Here is a 13,292-nt window from a genome sequence, read left to right on the forward strand (position 1 = left end):
TGCCTCGACAGGAAAACTTTCCCTTTTTTTTTATTTTCACTATATAGTCGATTCTGAGCAAATGTTTTAAAAACGAGGAGTTAAAAAAGAACAATCAAAGGAAAACCCGCCTACACATTATTTGACACGGTTTCGAATTCGAAACTTACAGGTAAGCTCGTATTTCACATCATTGTCCGGAGAAGAAAACAATGTAAAGCCGCCGCGATCGTCTGCCTGATCAGAATCGACCAATCGCGTCGCTACATTCTTTCTCATTGGCTTTTTATTTTTCTTTCGTCACGTGGTTGAATGTGATTATGATGCGAGCTTCATTCCGTTTGACAGCTGGCGGTGGGGAAGATGATTTCGAATTCGGCGCGTAGAAAGTTCTACGAACGTTTCGATGACATGCAATGGAATTTAAGAAATCAAAAAAATATTCGGTGGTAAATATTTTAAAGAATTCTAAAAATGGATTGAAGTGAAGTGAAAATTTATGTATGGAGACATTTTTCCGAATGCAAGAATGCGAGATATTGATGGGTTTATAATATAACTTTATGCATTAAAAAATTAATGAATCGTCTGAGATAGTTGAAGTTTGAGTTTTGAAATGATGCAAAAACTAAATGCTCTGACAGTTTTACAAGAGTAATTATGAAAATGGAACACTATTTTTTTCGTTTCATAAATTAAATTAAAAAATACCTCGCCATGTTTCCTACATATTTTCCTATGGACACTATCAAACGATGCTTAGTCTGTGTTGTGTTTTTGATAAACTGTGTGACATTTGCTTTAATATGTGCGGCAATGCTAACACAAGAGTGGACCGTGGTCAAACCGGTAAGAACCGGTCTGAATATCAGTATTCGTAACACAGAACCAATGGATCCTGAGACCAACAGATTTCAGGGACTCATATACTTTGGACTTTTCAGTGGAAAGAAAATCTTAAACTACGGATTCGGAAACAGAGCATTTGACCTTAAAAGTAAGCCCTCTTGTTTATTTAATTTAATACTTCACGAAAAACTAGGAAAATTTGTATCAACTTGAATTTGTTTTTGATAAATTTTCACAATCAGCTAGTTGATTATTCTGTATTTCTAAAAATTACAATTTTGCATGAATTTCAGTGTATCTCTTCAGTATTTTATTCATGCTAAAAAACGTACTAAAAGAACACCAATGAATATTAATGTTTTAAAATGTACACCATAATTAAACCGTTTATTTTAAAAACTAGTCAAGCGACGAAATTTCGTAAAAATATTTTTACTTTCGTTAAAAAACTTTTATATAAAGTTTACAACGTTTTAAACTGAAAGGGCTATATATTTAGGTAAATTTTTTTCAATAAATAATGTTGTAAGCCTTTTTGAATAATTTGATGTGGTGATATAAGGGGAGGTGATGTACGTTGGACGCGAGGCACGTTGGACCGGTCTCAATTATTTTAATACTATCAATATTTTTTATTTTATTTTATGGCCAACAAATAGCATTTATGGTCCCACAAATCCGATAATGAAATCACATGGTAGTTATATTGAACAAATTTTATTCCAGAAAGTGTTATTTCAGGAGTCCTGAGTAATTTTCAGAAATCTGTAACTTTATTTTTTTTTAACGGTTTTCACCAAGATTGCGCGAAAACAAATTGAACCCTTTTCTTATAGTAAGTTCTTTTAGTTCGATATAATTGGCTTTTTTTTTTGAGCAATCACGATTGCTTATTGTTCTCATTTGACCGTTTTTGGTGTCCGTGCCTTTTTCAACTTGGACCAGAAGCCGCTGCAGCACCACCGCCCACCGTCCTCTGCTGGCGGCGCGGCGCGGCTGCTCCGGTTTTAAGCTATCCGCTTCTCCTGGTCGGAGGCGTCCATGTCCTACACACACGCACGTTCACACACATACACACATACGACTTCACACACATACACTCACACACGCCTACGTGCATACACACAGGTATATGCACTTACACAACTATGCACACGTAACCGCCCAGGAGGAGAGGTAGGCTTGGGGGGGACAGGAGCCGTTTCTATAGAAACAATAACTCCAATGAGTAGGGTCCTGTCTCAGTTCGTGATTGCGAAAAACATAATTTGGATTCAAAATTTCGGAATTCAAATTACTTTTTTTTTTCTTCTTTTCATTTTTTGTCAAAAAGGAAAAAATTATGACATCACGTTTTCAAACCAAGAAGGTGGGGTAGGTTGGTCCACTCTTTGTGAGGCACGTTGGACCCAACCAATCTACCCCACATAATTTTAAACTTTTTTTTTTGCTCTTAAATCTCAATATTCCATAATTTTTCTTTTGATTTTTAAAATTAATTGCGTACTAATGGTGAATGCTTATTGATGTTTTTAAATAAAGATGATTTATCAAAAAAATCAATTTAATATGTTGTTTTGATCTTAAAACTTAATTCTCAACTCCAATAAACTATAGGGGGCGCTGCAGTCACTGTCTAATGGCGGATGAAAAAGGTAAAACAAACAAATGCCGTAACTTATAACTTGCTTTGACGCTTAGCGAATGACAGTAATTTTTCATCGTGTTTGTGGAAGCTTTCTTTTCTATTCTTCTGAAATTACATTACGCCGCAAACTGTCTGAAGCCTGTAATTTACCCCAAAGAAAACACGTGTAATGGAATGTTTTATCTTTTTTTTTAGTATTGGTAATCACCGCAAGGTAGCGTATTCGAGCTCTGGAGTTGCGAATATTTTTCACTCTACCTACACACAACAGAGAATATGGCAGTTACAAAGTTTAATGGTATTTATCATTAAAATTGTAACAAATGCTATTTGAGTTATGCGGTCCAACGTGCCCCACCAGGCGGACCAACGTATCCCGCTCCTGGGGCACGTTGGTCCACTTTACGAGGTTCCGTTAAAAAAATAATGTAAAAAAAGTTTATCAATTCAACACTTCCAAAAAATCTGTGGTGTTGAGAAGTGTTTAATGAAACTGAAAATTGAACTAATTATTAAATTTTTTGATGAGATAAAAAATGATAAGTAAAAAAGTGGACCAACGTGCCCCACCTCCCCTTAAATGTTTTCCTAAAATTAGCAATTTTGGTGTTTGACTGGTTTTTGAAATAGACGATTCAATTTGTAAAGCAATCATCAAAAATATATTTCCTCTGCAGTAAAAACTTGTGCACAGTTGTATTATTAAATAAAAGATGCTCTTAAAAAAAATGTAGTACTTTAAAAAATAAGAACAAAACCTTTCCATTTTCAAGGAGACAAAATGATAATCAAAAACATATTTCAAATGAACTCATTTAAATATATTTGATGTAAGGAATTCTTAAGTTGGATATGATTTAAAGAACAATCATTCATGATTATTGCAACAAAGTGTTTAAAGCTAAATGGCAAAGATAAAAGTTCAAATATCCATTTTGCTAGAAAATGCTAAAAAAGGGGAAGAGGAGCAATAATAATAACAATAATAAAAATAATCAATAAAGCTGAATTTTTTCGTCTGCTAAAAGAAATTATTAAATCATACGAAAACATTAAACAAACGGTATTTATACGTGGGAAAAAGTAGACGATAGTGTTGAATAAATATTGAATAAATACCTTTGTGCATGAAAGTGAAATAAGATATAACAACGTTTAATTGTATAACAACTGATGATTAATGCAGAAATATAGCAGATTAATACAAAGCAGATTAATGCAGACGATAATGTTTAATTCTATAGAATGAATATCATTGGAAACGGAGCAACGTATCCCGTGACTCGCTATCTACCAATCGCAAAAACAATACATCTTGAGATGAGGTTTTGGGCAAAATGACGACAATAAGCCATGAGTACCCACCTGGGGGGTAGGGGAGAGGGGTATGGCGCAGTCTGTGCCATTGTAATTTTTAGCGTTGTGTTTTGAGGGGTATTTTTCTCTCTTTTATGGGGGCTCTTGCTCATGTGGGAGGCGGCGGGGTTTCGTGGTATTTGGAGGAGTGCGCCATTGCTCTTGGGAGGGGGGGCACCCCTGATTAAGTAATTTTGATTGCCCAATAATTTCTAACAGTATAATAGTTTGGTAAAATCATGTTCTGAATATGTTTTTATCACTTACGTAACTCAGAAACGTTTCAAAGTTGCAATTACAAAACATCAAAAGTTACATAATATAAAGCATTTGAATTAAAAACGGCATAATCAGACTAATTTTTTCCGTCAGTAAGGAAAGATATAAATTAATAAAAGTTATTTTAAGCACAAATAATGTTACTAAGAACAATTAACTTAAATGGTAAATGAATGACTATACTGATTGTATACCAGATAAAGCTCATTTATTTTAGTTTAAACGAATCTCTCATCTTATAGAAATTAGAAATTCTAAATGTCAGTTCATATCGCCTATGTATCATATTTTCCGTAAATATGGAATAGGGGGAGATGGGGCACGTTGGCCCGCTTTTAAACTTTTCATTTTTTATCTCATCAAAAATTTAATGAGCAGTTTGAGAAAATACAATAAGTTTATCCAAACATTTCTCATCATCTCAGATTTTTTTGAAAATGTCGAATTGATTAACTTTCTTTTATATTAATTTCTTATTAGATTATAATCAGATAATCTTACTGAACCTTGTAAAGTGAACTAAACATGGAACGGGGCACGTTTCACCGCCTTAAGCAACCAACTTCTGTTATAATTTTAGTGGTAAATATTATCCAATACTGTAACTAACTTATTTTATTTTGTGCTTAGAATGAAAAATATGAAGTTTATAGATCAATATAACATAATAAATTGATTTTACTTGTTAAATCGTCTATAATTAAAAAGAGCAATAAGCATCCACCATTAGTACGTAATTATTTTTTTAAATCAAAAGAAAAATAATTATTGAATATTCATGAGAAAATGAATGCGGATTAAAGTTTACAAAAGATGCGTTAGATGATAACTGAAAATATAAAGAGCTTCTTACTGAGCAGACACTGGGTTTTAGAAGGATAAGTTATGTGTCACTTTTATGCGCAGTTACATCAATATTTGCTGGGGGGGGGGGGATTTTCTGGGGATTTTTTTTCTTCCTTGCATTGAAAGAAAAAAAATCGAAAAAGAAAAGAAGCCTATCAAACAATACCATAAATTTCAAAGGAAAAGTACAATAAAGACATCATTAACTTAGTATATCTTTGTTTTAAAATTAAATGTAGAAAATGTAATTAGATAATCTTAAGAAAAAGCGCCTTTTACCTTTTTTTCTTTTTCCAATCAATTATTTGTTTGATTTATTTTGCTTCTATGTAAAATGCTTGTTTGACAAAAATTTATGTTTAATACAGGAACATTATCATTGCATGTTTTTCATATTTCTTTCTTTAAAAACAATTGTCTGCCAAAATTTAAAAGACTATTTTTAAATAAAAATCTTAAAAATGTGCAAATATGAAATAAATATTTTGGTAAAAATAATTTAGTATAATTTGTGTTAAAAAATGTCAAATATACCTTTGTTCTCTCCCCCCTCCCCCCCCCGTTTTTATTGCTATTATTTCCAAACATGTTTCAGTTTTCTGAAAATTACTTAACACTAGTGAAACAACACTTTCATAAACAAAATTTGTTCATTATAACTGTACCGTATGATTTAATTATAGGATTTGTAGTACCTTAGGTGTTATTTGTTAGTCATAAATTAAAATAAAAAATATTAATGATATTAAGATAATTGAGACCGGTCCAACGTGCCCCATCTCCCTATACCCTTTTATCTTCCCTAGCCTAATATAGGCAGCATAATAATAATAATGAGATCGGTTTTTTTTTCGAAATGTACTTTTTAGGGAAGGGGAGGGGGGCATTTTTATAATTTCATGCTTATACCTTAATGCTGGGTTTTTCCTTTTAATTTTTCGTTGCTTAATTTTTTTATTCGTTTTATTTTAATAAAAATTTGTGCTAACAAATATATATTAAAATAAAACGTTATTTTAATTTGGATTCGTTTCTAGCACTCAGAGATATTCATTTGAAAAGATTGGTTGCTTTTAATATTTATATCCTGCAAACAAGTACTTTAATTTACTGAAACAAGCTTTTTTCTCGTATTTTAATAATTGAAATATTGCATTAAACTCCCTGATTTAATTTGCAGTAAACTAATACCACGTTATTGGATTTCCTACTATTGTATTTGTATTTCAAAGTAAATATATGGCTTACTTAGATTTTAACGTAGGGCTGCGCCGATAAGCAACTTGACCGATCACCAATTACTGATTAATCGGTTGTTGATAATCGATCGATTAATGATCATAATAATTATATTTAAAACTACCAGTTTGCCTTTTTTTTTTTTTTTTTTTTTTTGCTCTTTAACAATTTCGACTTTAGAGATAGTTTTATTTTTGAGAGTAGATTTATTTTTCTTCATTTTCCTAATTTTCCTAAAATAATTTTAAAATTTCATCCAATTTCTTTGAGCCCATTTTGATGTTATTGTTGATAAAATTACATTATAGGTATAACAATTTAAAAAACATGAAAATTTTAAAATATTATCGGGTAGCCTGTGGTCAGCAGGCTAATTTAAAAAAACTTTAACTTAAATTTATTGTTTAGATACTCGTATTAGTACCCATTTCACCCAAGACTTTTTTTGTGAAAATTATAAGGTTTTTTAAAAGTACTACACTGAATGAGAAAAGTATCGAAGCATGAAAAATGTTGCAACATTGTATAACCTGCGTATATTTATTCAAAATAGAAAAAATACATAAAAAACAAACATTTATTTTAACCATCTTCTTTTTTTTTTGCGGATTTAGAAAAACCTGATTTTTGCCGTTGAAACGTAGAAATGTTCAAAGCAACAAAATTTTTCCTTGCTTTTTAAGGCAAAAATAGATGAAAATAATTGCAATACGTAAAAATATTAGTAAACATTTGGAAGCAAACGGGAGAGAATTACTTTATGTAGGTTTTTTCAGTAATACCACTGTGCGTGTATGTTTCAATTAGATAAAATCTCCCAAAGTATTATGTACAGCTTTTGTCGAGTGCGACTGACTTGTGGGACTTTTCTGGATACACTAGATAATGCATCCCCAGAAAAAAAAGGCATGAAAAATATAACTCATTAATTTGAAACCAGGCGCATTGTTCCATTGGAAAAAGCTTGTATTTCCTGAAGTTTTATTATTTTCTCTGGAAAGTGTGTCATGTATTCCCCAAAAAGAAAAAAAATTAAAATTCAGAAATTACGCGCTCATAACTGTCAATTCTTCCCTCGGCGGGGCACGGGTGCATGACGGGCGATGCTAAAATGCGAGCGAATCTCGTGTCTAATTTTTACTATTCTCCACAAATAGGTATGGCCTTGCCTGGTCTCGGATCACCGGGTGCTCGCGGGGAGGAACACTCGCTCTAGGCGTCTTTCGAACCACATGCGTTATGTTTCCGGAAAAACTTCTCCACCTGTCGATTCTCAGACGATTTATGAGAGATATTTCGTTTCGAAGATAGCGCGATGGAACTACTGATCGTTGCTTTTAGCGAAATGAATACAAGCACTACTCTGGTGAAGATACCAAAATACGGTGGGTGAACTGTCCTTAGTGCAATGAGTATACAAACTCCGATAAAGATTTCAAAATAAGATGAATCATATCTGAGGAGCTGTCTTTTGTGCAATGAGTATACAAACTCTGATAAAGAGTTCAAAATAAGATGAATCATATCTGAGGAGTTGTCTTTAGTGCAATGATTGCACAAACTATTCTGATAAAGATTCTAAAATGAGGTGAACCATGTTCTGGGGTCTAATTTGCTGTCTAAGAATTTTACCCAAAAAATGGGTTAATGTCACAGCCAAGCGACTATTTTTTTTTTTTTTTGAACAACTGAGCTATTTATTAAAGTAGATATTGCATTTTCGCCAATTTGAGGCGAAAAGAAATGTTTCTTTTCGAAAATTTGCTGTAACAATAAGCAAAAGGATAAATGCTTTTTACTTCTTTTATAATTGAATATTGAAAAGTGATTTTAATTGCTATACTTTTCGTTTCTTGATTCCTCCTACGGGATTATTTAGTTTCTTTAGAAACCTAATGTTATTACTTTCAATCTAAATTATGATACATTTTTTTCCCTTTTTCTACTGAAAAACTAAATTATGAATATGAAAACTTCATTTCATATCTCATTGTAAAGTGGTATGCAATCGTCTTTCACATAATTTTAACCAAAACTCAGGATTTTATTACATTGCGTCGCCTCAGAAGAACAGTAAGACATATAAGTCAGAGAATACCAGCTAACTATTCCACTGTTGCTCTGAGACGAATAAACTTAACGATAATCTAATAAACTTTGAGGTTGTCACTACACATAACCTTAGAAGAAGAACACTGATTTAGAATGTGATCTAGTTAACAGAGAGTCAGTCTTGTTCCTATTATAAAGTGATTACGTTTAATACAAGGAAATGACTGTGGGGTAGTAAGTTAACCTTAAACTTGCAGAACTCCCTAATAGAGGGGTTCCAAAAGTGGGTGCTGCGGCACTCTGGGGTGCAGCAGTGAGAGGCGAGGGGTGTCGGGAAGTAACCACTGTATCAATATATGTAATATAATAGGTATGTGCTAGGGTGCCGTGAGAAATTTCTAATATTTTTGAGGGGCGCCGTGAATCGGAAAAGTTTGGGAACCCCTGCCCTAACACAAATAGATATCAAGCACAAAATTGATTTTTACAAAATCGTTTTATTACGTTTCTTAAATTTAAACTACCCCCAGGAAATTTTCATTGGAACATAAGTCATAAAACAGACCAATGAAAAGATGAAACAGTATTAGTTCTTAATAAAAGAATAGAGTTCATTTTGGTTCCTTTAAACTAACTAAAAATAATAGCATATGACTTTTGAAATAGAAACTAACAATTAGGGACAATCGTAAACGTTTAGCAAAATCTTCATTATATAACGATTAAAAGTCGAAATTGGCAGACGTTTCCTATTTTCTTCCACCATACATGAAGTATTACATCTACCACAGTCATGTATACAATCATTATTATGTACCTGGTTTCAGTTTATGCACCACAGTCCCATTGGTAACTAAGGACATCTTCAGTTGGGATACAATGAATAGTTAGTTTTTGATAATTTAATTAGCAATCTTAATTGTTTTCTTGTTGAAATTATAAATAAATTGAAGGTATTATGTTTCATCTAAAAATATTCATTACTTCAAATGTACTATGTAGGAAATTTATGAATATTAACACACGAGAAGGAAAAGTGGGGTTATTTGTAAAAAATTAAAGACACATTTGAAAACTGGTTTTGCAGACACATTTGGTTAAAACGAAGGAAAAAGTTGACCCTTTACAAACTGGTTCTTCAATTGCTAAAAATAACAGCTCACACAACTTCCAAAAAAAACTGAAACCATTGTGCAAAAGCTATTTTTTCTCAACTTTACTTAGAACTTTTCCAATCTTATTTTAGAACGGAACAGTCCTCTACATTCCATCGCTGGTTCCGAAAATACCGATGAAAGCACCGTGCACGCAAACTGGCGATTCTACTCTCAAACGCCTGATGAAAGGGGTACATTAGAACGGAATCGATGTAAAGACGCTCAAAAGACTTTCTCGGGTCACGTTTTATTCTTGCCAAGAAGATGACGGTCACGATGTTCTAAATGCGATTAGCGGTTCCTACGTGCACCCAAACAAGCTTAGTAATCGGATTTAGGAATACAATCGTTCTTCAGCCGTATCCCGTTTCTTTCCCAAGAAAGATATGAGAAATATGTTGATGGTTTTAAAATTGTAGAGTTGGGACTCGCGTTAAAGCGACGATTGGTGTTGAAAACCTCTACAACAACTTCTAAACATACAAGTATAACATCTGATGGGACGGTAAAAGCATTTTAAAATTGTTGCAGGTTTTACATTTCACAAGGAGAGGTGACAATAAGGTAGCGTTGGTTGACATCCAATGATAAAAACCCATTTTTACCTACATTTGTAGTTTGGGCTTATTTTTTGAAATGCAATTGGCATCCAAGAAGCAAGCGATTAGCAAATTCAAGGGGGTAATTGTAGCTATCTTTTTCTTTCTGATTTTACAATATAATCGATCTTCAACCGTATTCCATTTCATTCCCGAGAAAAATACGAAAAATATGTTGATGGTTTTTAAATTGTAGAGTTGAGGCTCGCGTAGAAGCGACGATTGGTATTGAAAACCTCTGCAACAACTTCTGAACATACAAGTATGGGGTCTGATTGGACGGTAAAAGCATTTTAATGTTGTTTGCTTGCAGGTTTTAAATTTCACGAGAGGAGAGAATTGATACTTTTCTGTGTTAAAGAAATAGGTTAGCAACATTGGTGACTGTGGCAACGTTGGTGACATCCCTTGACAAAATCCATTTACACCCTCATTTGCAGTTTCGGCTTATTTTTCGAAGTGCAATTGGCATCCAAGAGGCAAGGGATTAGCGAACTGTGGTTATCTTTTTCTTTAGGATTTAGGAATGCAAGCGTTCTTCAGCCATATCACGTTTCTTTCCCAAGAAAGATAGGAAAAAATATGTTGATGGTTTTAAAATTATAGAGTTGGGACTCGCGTAGAAGCGACGATTGGTATTGAAAATTTCTGCAACAACTTCTGAACATAGAAGTATGAGGTCTGATGGGACGGTAAAAGCATTTTGAAATTATTGCAGGTTTTAAATTTCATGAGGAGAGGTGACAATAGGGTATCGTTGGTGACATCCCTTTACAATATCGATTTATATTTACATTTACAGTTTTGGGTTACATCTTGAAACTTAATCGGCATTCAAGAAGCAAACGATTATCAAACTGTGGGGAGTAATGGTAGCTATCTTTTTCTTTAGGATTTAGGAATGCAATCGATCCTTAGCCGTATCCCGTTTCTTTCTCGACAAATGTACGGAAAATATGTTGATAATTTTGAAATTGCATAGTTGTGATTCGCGTAGAAACAGCGATTGGTATTGAAAATCTCTACAACAACTTCTGAACTCATAGATATGAGGTCTGACGATACGATAAGCGCAGTTTAAAGCTGTTGCGTGTTTCAAACTTTATGAGAGGGAAGAACTAATACTTTTCAATATGAGAGAAAAAGGCTGACAACATTGATGGCAATTGGGCAACGTTGGTGATATCATGTGAAATATAGTTCAGATTTGTGCGGCTTATGTTTTGAAGCGCGGTTGGTATCCATTAAGCAAGTGGTTAAAAAACTGTGGGAGTAATGGCAGTTATTTATTGCTTTTCATACATAGCGAACGTTTGCAACTGCTTCGCCTGCTTTATTGAAATTTAAAACCGCCCAATTTTGAGCTGGTGTGCAAACTTTGAGCTTTAAGCTAACTGTGAAGGCAATAGTAATCATATTTTTCTTTTTCATGCCTACTTTGCAACTCTGTCGCCGTCTTCGAATTGGAAGCCGCCCTGTTTTGAGTCGGAACAGTTTAAGTTTTTCCATAAATAGAGTGGTCATAATAGCATATAACACAATCTTTTCAACTGATATTGCGACTGTTTTGCGAAGTAACGATTAATCGATTAACAAACATATATCTTCTGCTGTACAATGAGTATCATTTTAAGGAATGCTGTATTACTTTTATAGAATGCACGGATCTGCTTCGACTTAATTACATATCGACAAAAGATTGTGAAACTCTTTTGCAAATTCTATCAAGGATTGTTTTGAAAGTCTATTGCATTTTGAGTTAATTCTTAAATTTTATGTCTCGCGTTCACCTTGAAGAATTACATCGAAACCCTCTTTTTTTTATCAGTAAACTTCAAGAATGCGTAAAATAATCGAAACAAAGCATGAAACACAGACACACAGCTGTATCCAATAAAAAAAAACCTCTAGTTGTTCTACATAATAGCTAATTGCAAATGGTAACTTTTGAACCGAATACACATTAAGAAATTTAGTATAATCAAACGAGGACATGGAGCAAGACCCGACTGTTATGACACATAAAGTCAAACAAATGATTAGTCGGTCGGAGAAATTATAATTTAGTTGTTTGTTTCTTGAAGAGTGTTTGAAGCAACAGTATCATTGATATTAAAAATCATATCAAGGTAAGGGCTAAAAATCATATTAATGTAAAGGTAAAACGCCGTGCTTCTCGCCTATGAATCACACTCAAGGGCGTGTCAAGGGAGGTCACTGTGACCTCCTTAAAAATCCAGATTCAGTAAATTTTGTCGGGAGATCCTGCAAAATTATTATAATTCAGCAAACTTTGGAGTTCTCTTTGGCAAAACGATCATAATTCGTTGAAATTTGGAGTTCCATTTGGCAAAATTATCATCATTAGGCAAAATTTGAATCTCCATTCCGCAAATTGAGAATTTCCACCCTCCCAAAAATTCAAGCTCGGGGCACCCCTGGTCACGCATTTTCTTCCTAAATTTTAATGCTGAAATTAAGCCGTGACATATGGGAGGAAATTTTTTGCCATGTAAAAACTGCCATAAAAATTGCTTCAAGATTTGACCATTTTGTGTTATTCCGCAAATGCAAAAACCCAATTTTCATTGCGATACGAAACGTTAGAAGTGCCATTGAGTTGTGATTAATGTCCAATATTGTAAAACTCATTTGCAGGTTAGTTCCTGGAGGATTGTCTTACTTTTGCCAATAATATAGTAACTACCTCGTGAAAAGTAGGCTGCGACTTTAAAGAAGATAATATTTTTTTCGGCGAATTTTTCTATTTCAAAACTAGCATGCGAGGGCGACTTTAGCACTAGCAAGATCTGTGTACCGTATCACACCATCGTCCTAAAAACATTCCTACAAGACGTCTGCACTCTTATTCGTTCCGAACGTGCCCAACCCTCATATTCCTATTAACTCTTCGAAAAGGCCAAGTACTTTCGCTGGAAGATGTTATCTTATTGACCAACTAATGGATAGTTTGGAAGATCGTTTGACGCCCTCTCCAGTTAAACGATATCTAGGAGAGTTCGCAATGACACCGGGACTGCGAGAGTCATTGTCTGTAGTTTGACAATTGCTCCTATTATTGTTGCATGGCCATTCCTTTGAAGCTACCCACGAGTTCAAGCGGAAACTGGTAATAGGGCGAATAGGTTAAGATACTTCTTCTCAAATGAATAGAATTAAATAGTTCGGATTGGAAGAGTCGGCGATTTTAAAGGGGTGATAAGACGTTTGAGCAAACGCCCCTTCATTTTTCTCAGTCGATGTTCTGTAATTTCACAAAATATATTT

The 13,292-nt window shown here is 33.7% G+C and overlaps 1 protein-coding gene across 1 annotated transcript in view; it reads left to right on the forward strand.

Moving 5' to 3' along the window:
- The first annotated feature begins 337 nt into the window (after positions 1-337).
- The window catches only part of LOC129224458 (uncharacterized), a 100,123-nt gene continuing 87,168 nt past the window's right edge, over positions 338-13,292 (forward strand). The window contains exon 1 of the mRNA XM_054858911.1: positions 338-976. Within this exon, the coding sequence (XP_054714886.1) occupies positions 697-976 (280 nt within the window). The 5' untranslated portion in view covers positions 338-696. The remainder of the gene's footprint in view (positions 977-13,292) is intronic.

The sequence above is a fragment of the Uloborus diversus genome, chromosome 6 (genome assembly GCF_026930045.1).
Source record: "Uloborus diversus isolate 005 chromosome 6, Udiv.v.3.1, whole genome shotgun sequence".
Classification (NCBI taxonomy): Eukaryota; Metazoa; Arthropoda; class Arachnida; order Araneae; family Uloboridae; genus Uloborus; species Uloborus diversus.